Source organism: Geospiza fortis, unplaced genomic scaffold (genome assembly GCF_000277835.1).
Source record: "Geospiza fortis unplaced genomic scaffold, GeoFor_1.0 scaffold361, whole genome shotgun sequence".
Taxonomy (NCBI): domain Eukaryota; kingdom Metazoa; phylum Chordata; class Aves; order Passeriformes; family Thraupidae; genus Geospiza; species Geospiza fortis.
The window spans coordinates 1,108,327-1,119,687 of NW_005054356.1; the positions used below are offsets into that span (position 1 = coordinate 1,108,327).

The 11,361-nt window shown below is 43.6% G+C and overlaps 1 protein-coding gene across 2 annotated transcripts in view; it reads right to left on the minus strand.

The window, feature by feature from the left end:
* Positions 1-11,361, minus strand: part of PHACTR3 (phosphatase and actin regulator 3) — a 47,941-nt gene that overhangs the window by 29,557 nt on the left and 7,023 nt on the right. The window contains exons 4-6 of one of the 2 annotated variants that reach the window (XM_031059117.1): positions 8,563-8,766; positions 4,649-4,910; positions 3,436-3,683 (exon numbers count right to left, since the gene is read on the minus strand). In XM_031059117.1, the coding sequence (XP_030914977.1) occupies positions 3,436-3,683; positions 4,649-4,910; positions 8,563-8,766 (714 nt within the window). Of the gene's footprint in view, positions 1-3,435; positions 3,684-4,648; positions 4,914-8,562; positions 8,767-11,361 lie in introns of both variants that reach the window. The other variant, XM_014308079.2, reaches the window with a different exon arrangement.

Sequence of the window (11,361 nt, forward strand, 5' to 3'; positions counted from 1 at the left end):
TTGTACACATTAAAGTCAGAAAGCAGCACTGCAGCTGAGCAGGGCTTAGACACAAAATCCCTGCAAATGCAGAGGGAAAATATTCCTCAGGGCATGCAGGAACTGCAGTTAAATCTTTGTTTCATCTTGGGAGCATGGTGTGTAATAGGAGGTTAATTTGTTTTGGTTCCTTTTTGCTTTAAAGGGTTTGGGGTTTTTTAAATTTCATGCCTCACCTTTTCTAGAGAAGGTCACCTCATCTTTAAAGAAAATGACATTTAATTGGTATTTTTGTTTGGCATTTGAGATAGGATTAAAGTCTATTTTTTAAAGGATGCTCTGGAGGTTAGCAAGATTCTAAATCCTAAATAGGTTCTCATTCTCAAATACTGGGGTTTTATTTGTTAGGGATCTATGGACCTCCTTTTTTATTATCACTACTGATCTCAAGTTTCTTTATGCAGAGGGAGGAGTCTGTACAGCCTCCTTCCCACATTTACCTGTTGGAAAAAGTGGAGCAGAGTAATTTTGGTCTCCCTGTGTGAAAAATCTGGTAGTTGCATTGATCTAAAGTTAAACTTTTCAGAAACCATAATCAGCTCAAAACCCCTTTTTTGGAGCCTAAAAAGCTGTGCCCTTATTTAGCACCTTCCTTGAAATGCTCTCACAGTCTGTTGCAAGCATTAATTAAATTAAACCACACAGCCCTGTCTGAAATAGCAGATATACATTTAACAGATGGGTAGGGAAGTGAAATGATTTGGCTGCTGCCACACAGAGCCTTCTGCTAACTGAATATCTGATTCCATCAGGAGCATTTGGCTCACAAAGCCACAGACTTGGGACTCTGACAGGGTTTCTCACCACACTGGGAGTGGGTGCAGAGGAACCAACAGAATTCCTGCTGGAAATAACCTGAAGGACATTTGACGCTAGGAAACTCCTGGGAATCCCTGCACACATCCCCAGTTTCACCTGAGTGTTTTAAAGAGGTTATAAGAGGAGTTTGGCCATGTCAGGAGGTTTCTGTGACAAGGAGCTCTGTGTGTCCACGGGAGCTGCAGCACTGGCCATGCAGAGTGTCCAGGGTAGGGCACCTTGGGGGCATGGAAAGTGATATAATCTGTAGGACTTTTGTCATTGACTTTAAAGGAAGTGGGGTCAAAATCCTAATTAACAGTGTCAGCTCCCTCTGTCAATCAAAGGTGGACTGTTCTTAATGAAACATCATTTACTAGAACAGGTTAAAATGCAAGTATACATGCAAAATCTTTATATTAAAAGAGAATAAGTACACATGAATAAAACAAAACTTAACAAAGAGAAAGCCCCAAGCTGTTCTTCTCCACATCCATTTTCAGCATCCTGAGGCAAATTCCTTCCTCATCACTACCTCAGTAGAAACTGAACCTGCAAACACCCTTATTTAAGTATTCTTTTTTTAAGGGTTATTTTTCTTAGTCAGTCAGGCACATTCAGAGCCAGTCTGCCCCCTGACCATCTATCTCAGGCTGGATTGTTTAGTGATTTATCACACCTCAGCTAGGTCAACAAGAAATGCTTGGAAAATTCACACCCTTTTCATGTTCAGGCTGCAGGTTCCTGTAAAAACTCCCTGTTTCAATTCAGTCAAATCATTACATTTAATTTCCTGTCTGTTTACTGTTCTTTTTATCATATTCACTGTTTTATCAATCAAATAGCAAATCCTAACACTGCCTGATGCTGGACAGACCTTGATTGCACCAGTTATCAGCTGTGGGCTATGTTCTGGTTATGTTGGTTTTTAAGCTCATCTTGCCTTGTGTTTCCAGAGGTTTCAAATAATGATTTATTGAGTAGGAATAGAAAACCAAGGCATAATTCCTCACTTTTTCCAGAGTTATGTGACGTGTCTATACCCCCCTGTAGCCCCAGGGCTGTGGCACTGTGCCCTGTGGTGGTGGCAGTGGCAGAGCAGGTGACAGTGCTAAGGCAGGACAGGGATTGTAAAGCAGCTCAGCATTAATGGGTAGTTTTACTCCCTGACTTGGAAACCAGCCCAGATCTCTTCAAACCAGAAGGAATCTGGAGATGTTTAGGGAATTGTTCTGGTGCTGTCCCTGTGAACACTGGCACCTCTATAGCGCCTCTACACCAGAAATGCCTTGGGAATGTCCCAGCTTGCTCTGGGACATCAGTGAAAGCTCAGCATCCTCTGTGCCAAGCAGCAGTGTTGTTGCAGCCACAATAATGCCCAAATATCTGTAAAGCAGCTCTGTTTTTCTCAGGTGGCCTCAGCCATCCCCAGTACACCAGCACTGTCCTTCAACTGCAGGAATTTTCCAAAACTCAAGCACTTACTGTGGAAAGTCCAGCGCTGCTTCTAGATATCACTGAAACTTGTACAATAACAAATGCCCTCCTATCATCGTAATAATGAATAATTATTTGTTAAATATAGAGAGATTCACCTTCAACAGTTAAATATTCAGATTTGCTTTTGCTTGTTGGGGATAATGTATTTTTCTTGGCTGGTTGCCTCTAGCTCTTAGAATTTTTATTAAAAGAGGCCACTTTTACACACATAGCCAGGAAAAAAGGTAGAACTTAAAAGGTGTTTGTTGTGTTTTAAGCTATCCTTAAATGCACAGCAATTAGGCAAGGGACTCTTTTCTGTTGCCTTACCTCACGAGTCTGTTCTGTTACTTGGTGTCTTAAGACAGAGCAGCAGAACTCATGTCCTGTCTGCTGGCTCATGCTTTCAAAGACACCTTTTAGAATTCATCTTTCATCTGCTATAACAATTTCTTTTTGATAAATTGTTCTCTGCCTGACTTCTTTTAATGCATTCATGAAGAGAGTGAAGGATTCATTTCAGATTGAATCTGTCTTGCTAACATGGAAAACATTAAAAAGCTTGAACAACATATTTTCTAATGAGGGCTGATTATTTTGCCAAAGCTCACTGAAATAATTGCACAGGATTATAAAATGCATTCCCCATATGTCTCAAGAAGGGGTAAAATGGACCAGATGGAGAGAAACTTTATTCTTTAAGATATTTTCTCTATGTGTTTGTCCTTCCTGGATTGATTGGTCTCTATCACTTTTCCATGTATCATCACCTCATGGAAAAATAGTCCTGAAATTGCAGAACACGGCAGCATTGGCACTGGGTGTGCAGAAAGTTCTGGCTGCTCCCAGGGGGATGTCTGGGAGTGCTGCTGTTCATAGAGAGCAGCCCAAGGGTGCACCAGTAACTGAGAGGGTAAAGCACAGTGATACAGCTCGGTGTGCAACACTAGGACGGTCACAATCCCTGTGACTCCAATTTAACTTCAGCTTTTCACCAGGGTTCCTTCTAAAAGCTGATGTGACAGTAGAGGATTTTACCCTTCCCAATATTTTCTGCTGCCTTTAGAGCATTCCCTTGGTTGTGGGATTGTATCTTTGTAATACAGGGATTTTGCTTACCAGAAATAACAGAGTCGTTCAGAACTTCCTCATCCTGATAAAAAACAGACTCTTCCTTGAGCTCCGAGTTCATGATCATGTTTTCTTTGTTCTCATCTGACTCTTTAACTGAGTTCCTCTTGTTTTCTGAGTCACTGCCATAACTCAGCGAGTTCTCCTTCTCTTTGTTGCGCTCCATACTCGACGTTCTCGAGGGACGGACATCCACCCTTTTTTTTGGAGAGCCTTTGCTTTCTCTTCCATGGAAGCTATGGGTGGAAGATGCACAGCCCAGATTTTACAAACATTGTTTTATTGCTGCAGTAGAAACTTACATGAGAATGAGAAAAACGTCCAGTAGCTCATAAAGGGCAAGGCAGGGTGTTCAGCATGGACCAACATAGGGTGGCATTTTCAAGTTGAGAATGGCTAATGGGGATCTACTTTCCTGTCTCTGCCATTAAAATAAGACATGGAGGGGTGGTGAATAATGTTTTTCTTTGATATATGGTCACAAGATACACTGTAGTGATTAAAAACCCCACAACAACACATCCTTCTAAATGTAAAACATGCATGGCATGAAATATGACCATTCATATGATATTGTATGATCATGACAGAGGTTTAACAGGGCCTGGAAATGACATCATGTGAATCTGTTCCCTGGGGCAGTAGTTGTTAGGGAACTGAGAAATGCTACCAACTGCACTCCAAAGCTCTGGGATGGCAAAGGTTAGCTCTGTCCTCCTCTGATACACAGGAGGGCTTATAATGGAACCCAGATACAGCACCCAGTGTACTCCCACAAACACATTTGTATTAAAAATGGATCTTGTATGTGCTCCTGTGTCAGCCAAGAGACAGAAATCGCAGCATTTCTCATGTGTAGAGTACTTGGGCAGGATGTGCCTTTCCTACTCTAACTTGGTATCTTGTGGGGAAGATTTTCTTTTGCAGTAGATCAAGGATGATCACCTCATTCTACCTGCTTGAAAACCTACTCCTGCACCACAGCAGCCTCCTTATAAAGGAAGAACATACAATGAAATAGCTGCCAAATGAAGCACTTTAACCAGGGGTGTTTGTTCCAAGCAGTGACACCGCAAGGAAGGCAAACCCAAGCTGTAGCAGCAATTAAAACACCAGCAACAGGATAGGAACATTTTCCAAGAGAAATGAAGTGGTGGGATGAGTGTCCTCATGCAGCCCTGTGCCTGCAGGCTGTAGGTACCTGTCCTGCCGGTGTTTGGTGGCCAGAGCCCTGTGGAGTTCTTCAATGACTCTGCTGGGAGGTAAAGGCAGATGAACGGCAGCCAGGTGAGGGGAACCAGTGGGCGTTGTTACCTGGCCTCTGCCATGGGGCTCGCAGCTTTTCTGGCCAGAGGGGTGGAAGAGGGCAGCTTGTCCTGAGATTTGGGAGGAACCCACAATGACATAGTTCTTCAGGATGGTGGAAGGAGGAGATTTCATGGCTGGATCGTCTGTTTCGCTTCCTGCTGTCAAAGCACAAGAGGGGAGGAGGTTGTGCAATGCTTTTTCTGTTTTGTTCTTTTTGCAAAGTGTCTGCACTGAACTTAATTTGTTGTATTGAACAGAGGATAAATGGTGATGTTTTGCTCTTGCTGTGAGGTAACTGGCTGAGTAACTGAGTTCAAAAGGCTCTCGCTGTATCACTCCAGATCTTTAATCTAGCAAAACAGATGCCTCTTCACTTCCCCTCTTTCTCACAGGATCAGATTCTCCTTTTTCCCAGCCCACCACTGCATTTTTGCTTGCCCACACTGTTGCTCCTAACCACCAAAGGCTTGGGCTGTGGTGGCTTTCCAATCTAGCATTTTCTCTGCTGGACTCTGGCAGACTGTATTAAAATTTATGCCCTGTGGTTCTGAGTCTGGACAAAATGTACCAGTGCCTATTAGCTGCTCCTCTGTGATTGCAGCCCAGACCTCTGTCTTTCAAATGCCCGTGGAGAAAATGCCAAAATCATTATAATATGAGGATAATGTTTGCATAACAAAACTTGCCAAATGACATCCAAATGAAAGATGGGGTACTGAGCACTAACAAGAAAAAAAGAAAGGTGGGGCAAATTTAGCCCCAAATTTGGCTATTTTCTATGCAATGTAAACCTTTTGTCCGAAATCAGAGTTACACATTTAGACTGATTTATACATTTCCTAGCATTTGAGTCTGAAGCACAGTGGACATTTCCCTGGTTGTAAATTTGGTGGCTTCACATGACATCCCTTAGGACGACTGAACATCTGCCCTGAAAAAGATGCTGATCAGTTTTTCTGTTGTCCTCTTCCCCTTTCCCCCTCTCCTATATCTGTGTCCCATGCCTCTGGCACATGCAGATGATTACACCCTGTGGGTGGATAAAGGCAATTTGAGCTTCTCATCCCAGAGTATTTCTTGTCCCTTGTTGCCACCTAGTGCTTCACACAGGAATTTAAACTGGCACAGCTTGCCCAGCTTTGGTACAAACGTGCTTTCATAGGTAATTTTTCCTTTTTTTTTTTTCCTCTTACTTTTGAGATAAATCCTTCAATTCATAGCAGAAAAAAACTTCTGCTCAGGCCAGGATTATCCTGAAGTAGTCCTGTAACAAGGACTTGGTTCCAGTTAGCAGGGTAGCTTGCTAGAAAACTGGAGAGAGCAAAAAAATACTAACTTCAGTTATTAAATATATCCTGTCAGAGCCAACATCCTGCATAAGGGTTACCAAACCATGCATTTTCTTAAGTTTGCTTAATAAGAAATCATAACCAAAGTCAAACACTGAGAATCTGAAATCATAACCAAAGTCAAACACTGAAAATCTTAGTGTGGCAACACTAAGCCTGGTATCTTTTTGTGTTTGTGGGGTGAGGGGGAGAGCATCCACAACAAAATCTCTCAATTACTTTTTTTATCTCTGGAGGTGTTTGTGCACATTTGTGTCCCTCCAGCCCAGAACCTTTAGCAATGGCTTTGTTCATTTCTATTCAAACTAGCCCAGAACTTACCCAGTTTAAAATCTGGGAAGTCTGGAGGCTCAGGGGCACTGCTGCAAGAGTCAATGCCTGATGTGCAATGTGTGAGCCACCTTCCCACCCCAGAGCTCCTCCTGCACTGATCAGGTGCTGCTCCAGCCAGGAGACAGCCAAGCTCTGCTGAGCAAAGCTCGGTTTGGTACTCAGGGGGTTTGATTCTGTGCTGCTGTGGAGATCATAAATGATAAATTGATTTCTGATCAATTGCTGCCCACTGAATCATGGCCTGAGGTGATGGACAAAAGCACCTCCTGAGCCACTTTATCCTCTGCACACAGAGAGGGTGTCTGTGTTTCCTCAGAGCAAGAGCCAGGGCTCAGCAGAGAAAGAGAAGATTTTGTTTTGTCTTTACACCAGCTTCTTCCTGGAACAGCTCAAGAGCCAATTTCATCTTCATTCCAGCTTTAGACAATATTGAGAATTTCCTGAGATCACACCTTATTTGTCCTAATGGCAGATGTTCAGTGAATAATCTTGTAAAGTGATGTCTTGGCACCTTGCCCTGTTCCTTCTCTCTCTGATTAATTGGTGCTTGACTTACTCCTCACTCCTCTGCTGACAGCATCCCTAGCATTGTTAAGGGAGGGGAAAAACTAAACACAAAAGAGCTTTTCAACCTCTTCATCTTCCTTTTCTTTCATAATTGCCCTTTCTCTCTCCCCACACTTTTGTATTTCCTCTCACTCACTGACGGTATTTGTTTAATTTTAACTTAGCACTGCCCCCACATCCCCACAAAAATAAACATGTATAATCACTATTGGAAAAGGGTCTAGAGTTACTGGAGTCATTGAGAAAATTCAGAGTTGTTCTTTGTGGAAAATGTAAATGAGAATTAAATACCAAAACTCAAAATATCTCAGATGCTACAGGAAATACTTGAGTTAAGCAGAAAAAAACCTGAACTCTAAATGCTCTGAAGTGCTTGGTGGAGGTGTAATCTCTATACCCTGTATGGGTCAGGTTTCCAAATACATCTGATGCCAAGCATGGCCTTCTCAGCTGAGCAAAGGCAGGGGGGGCCTGGGGCTGTCTGTTCCTCTTGCAGGGGAGAAGGGGAGGCTTGAGCCTCACCCACAGCCCAGGACAGTGAAATAACCTGAACAGCAGCTCCTGAGGAGCACTAAAACACCATTTGGAATCCAGCTCCCACTTGAGTTATTACAGCTTTTAAAAGTATGAATTGTTTCCATGGGAAACAAATACTTGTAATTTTCTTTAAAGAGGCTGAAAACCTCAATATTTTCTCTAAGCCCCAGTGGTCAGGTCACAGAACCCCTCTGATGTTTTGTTTCCTGGTGACTTTGAAAACCCTGCTCATTGTGCCAGACGATGAGTGTGGATGCAAATCAGGGCTCACATAATGGCTGTCATTTAAAAGCCTAAATATCCAACAGGTCTGACATTTATATGTCAGGACTTGATTTTCATTTGCAATAAGGCCCTTTTAGCTGCTTTTACCATATGTAGGGGCCCTGAAATTGGAACCAACTAAAATCATTCTCATTTTAGCACCCTTTCTGCAGTGCCAGAATGTTGAGAAATGTAACAACATTGGCAATACATTAGAAAACCAGGCCCAGGGGAATTGCTTTTGGAAATGTTCAATAAAGTCTGGCACAGAGGATTGCCAGGTGTATCACTCTTCAGAGCAGATTTCATAGCTCTAGCTTAGACCTGCCCTAGAGAGCAAACCCTTCAGACAGAAACCTCTGCAGAACCTTTGACTTGAACTAGATTTTGGCTGCTGTCCTGCTCTCCAGTGGGAGCCCAGGTAATGAAAACATTTAAATCTTCCTTGTGTTTTATGGCATATCAATATGAGCATGAGATTCAGCAGATGTTTGCAGTTGGTTTGATTTGTTTTATGTGCGTTTAGTGCTGTAGACTCACAACAAATAATCCCCATGAGAGGTTCAGATAAATCTGTGAAGTACAAAGATCAGTGCATTGTTATCAGGCAGCCAGACATGGTCACTGCTCACTATAACTGAGTGATTCTCAGCAGTTTGGGGCTTCAAAACAGGCATGAGAAAAGGATTTGACAGTGCTGTGGAGGTGAACAGCACATCAAGGATGGGGAAATCTTTACTGAGCAGTGACGACTGACCTGTTATGCTCTTGGTGATTTTGGAGATTGCCTTAGGTGGTGGAGCTGGGAGCAATGGAGGGCTGGGAAGCTGTGCTGGGTTTCTTTCTGTCTGCTTCTGGGGGGAATCTGTGGATTCAGGTACAAGTAAGGCTTGTGGACTGTCTTCAGATGCTGGCAGGCTGGCATCTTCCAGTTCTTCCGTGGGTGCTGAAGGTTTCTTGGCTAGTGGGAAGATGAGTAAGATTAATGGAACATGAGGTTAATAATGATAGGCCAGGGGACAATGCCAGGAACATTCAGAAAAACTGAACACATGGCACACAGCTAGAAACACTTCTTTTCCACTGTGAAAGCCACTGTGTGAAACAGCCAACCAGCCAGGGCAGGTGAAGAATAAAACATATGATGATATTGAGGAAATGTTGGTTTTGATGTTCCTGAGAAAACTGCTGAGCTTCCTTTACTTCCCTAAAGCCTTTTTCTCCTTTTTTTAAATAATGAGGATAGCAAGGCAAAGCAACTTTTGAGAACAGCAATGAATTTTCTCAGAGCACACAGCTGTGGTGTCACAGTTCCTGGGTGAGCACTCTTCTGTCTAGGAACACACCACCAAAGGGCAAGGAGTATCAAACTCAGAATATCACCTAAAAACTGATCTTCCAATAGTTGATGTGTGTTTATTTTCCCAATATGATTTTTATTTTATTTAATACATTATTTCAACTTGTTTTCTGAGTCCTCTTTTAGTGTACCTGACTCCAGAGCTGTTGAGCGTTTTCTGAGGTTAAAGTTGATAACCAAAAAGACTCTGCCACGAAAAAGATTTGCAATTGGATCTGAGCAGTTAGAGTGGAACAGGGAATTGGTGAAGTACTGAAGAAAAGAAATCAGCCTCCAAAGCCCTGGTTTGAGATGGTGAAGCACTGCTCATTTCAGGACTGTCTCTGCAAGGATGGCAAAAGCACTTAGCTGTGAAAGTTAGTGCAGGCTGAATCACTGAGCAGTTCATCAAATTGACCAGCCTGTGATGAGGGCACAGGGGAATGGATGCAGAAAGGCATGAAGTGAAGCAGGACACAGGTGAAATTTCAGTGATGAAGTCCAAAATTAGCATCCTTGAATTCTGCTCAGATACAGCTGCCCTGACAGTGCCCAGACTCACACAGAGCCTCACTGCTGGGCTTTCACTGTCACGATTTGTCCTGACCCCTGCCTGGCCAGGTGAGGGACTCACAGGAAGCCTGGGGGCTGACTCTGATCCCAGCCATGGCCAGGCTCCCTCCAAAGTGCATTTCCAGCCACTCTGGGCTCAGCAGTAGCCATGAGGGTTATTTTTCCTACCCCAGAGGGGGGAAGCACTCATCCAAATGGGGAGATCAGTGTTTAAACCTCTCCTAAGCACAGAATCATAGGATATTTTGTGTTGGAAGAGATCTTTAAAGGAATTTAGTCCAATCCCCTGAAATAAGCAGGGACATCGTCAACGAGATCAAATTGCTCAGAGTCCCATCCAGCCTGACATTGAATGTTCCCGGGGATGAAGCATCTACCACCTCTCTGGACAGTGTGTTCCACTGTTTTACCACTCATTATAAAATAATTCTTCCTTGTATTTAGCCTGAATCTTCATTCTTTCAGTTTAAAAACATTGCCCTGTGTTGTACCACAACAGGTCCTATCAAAAACTTTGTCTCCATCTTTTTTATAAGCTCCCTTCAAGTACGGAAAGGCTGCAACAAGATCTCCCTGGAGCCTTCTTTTCTCCAGGCTGGCTGACTCCAACTCTGTCAGGCTGCTCTCTCAGGAGAGGTTCCATCCCTCTGATCCTTTTGGTGCCTCTCTGGACCTCCAGCAGCTTCATGTCTTCCTGTGCTGAGGATCCAGAGCTGGGGTCATGCAGAACATGAGAGAGGTCCAAACTCCTGGGCAAATCCCACTCCTTTGGGTACTCTGGATTGTCTGTCCAGGGCACCTTTCCCTCCAAACCATTCTAGGCCATCTCCTGAAATCTCACTGCAGTGGCACCCACAGCTGCTGCATCACAAATCTTTTCTTGGCTCAGTTTTGTGTCTCGTTGGGAATTCAAACTGTCTGTATTAATGAACATTCAGCAGCCTCGTGCTCAGAGTGCGTGGGGAGGCACCAAGGCACTGAGGCAGTTGGAAACAATAGCATTGGCAAGATAATGGCATTTAATTTGTTGACAAACAGATTAATGAGTGTGCCTAGAAGGGGAAGAATGAGTATTTATCATTCAAAAGAGACAGGAAAGAATAAATATGCATCATTACCAGGGGTTCTTGTGAAATCTGTCATGACAGGAAAGCTGCTGTATGGGATAGTTATGTGAATTACAGAAGGAAATAATTTTTTTAAAATGTACTTCTAGGGAAATGCCTTGTTCCAGGATGACATCAGTTAGGTGTTTGTGCCCATTGCACAGGAGACAAAATGTGTAATAGAGGAAGGGAAAAACAGAGTCACTAATGGGTTACATTAGTGAAAGATCAAGAGCCCAGTAGATGTTAGGAGCTGGAGAGGAAAATGAGTCAGATTTGAGTGCATTCCCTGAGAGGAGCAATGCTTTCCCTGGCAGTAGCTCCCCTGGGGCTGTCCCTGGGACAGGAAGGGCTGCCTGGCACAGCCACAGTGGGGCCTCTGCTGCAGAGCAGGTGGAACAAAAGGCTCCCAGCCCCACCCAGACTTTTTGGGTCCTGAGCTCCACCCTGCTCTGGGAGGGTGTCAGGCAGACCTGAGTCCTGAGCTCACAAACCCATTAACAGATTTCTTCCTGCAGAGTGAATATTATCCTGCTGA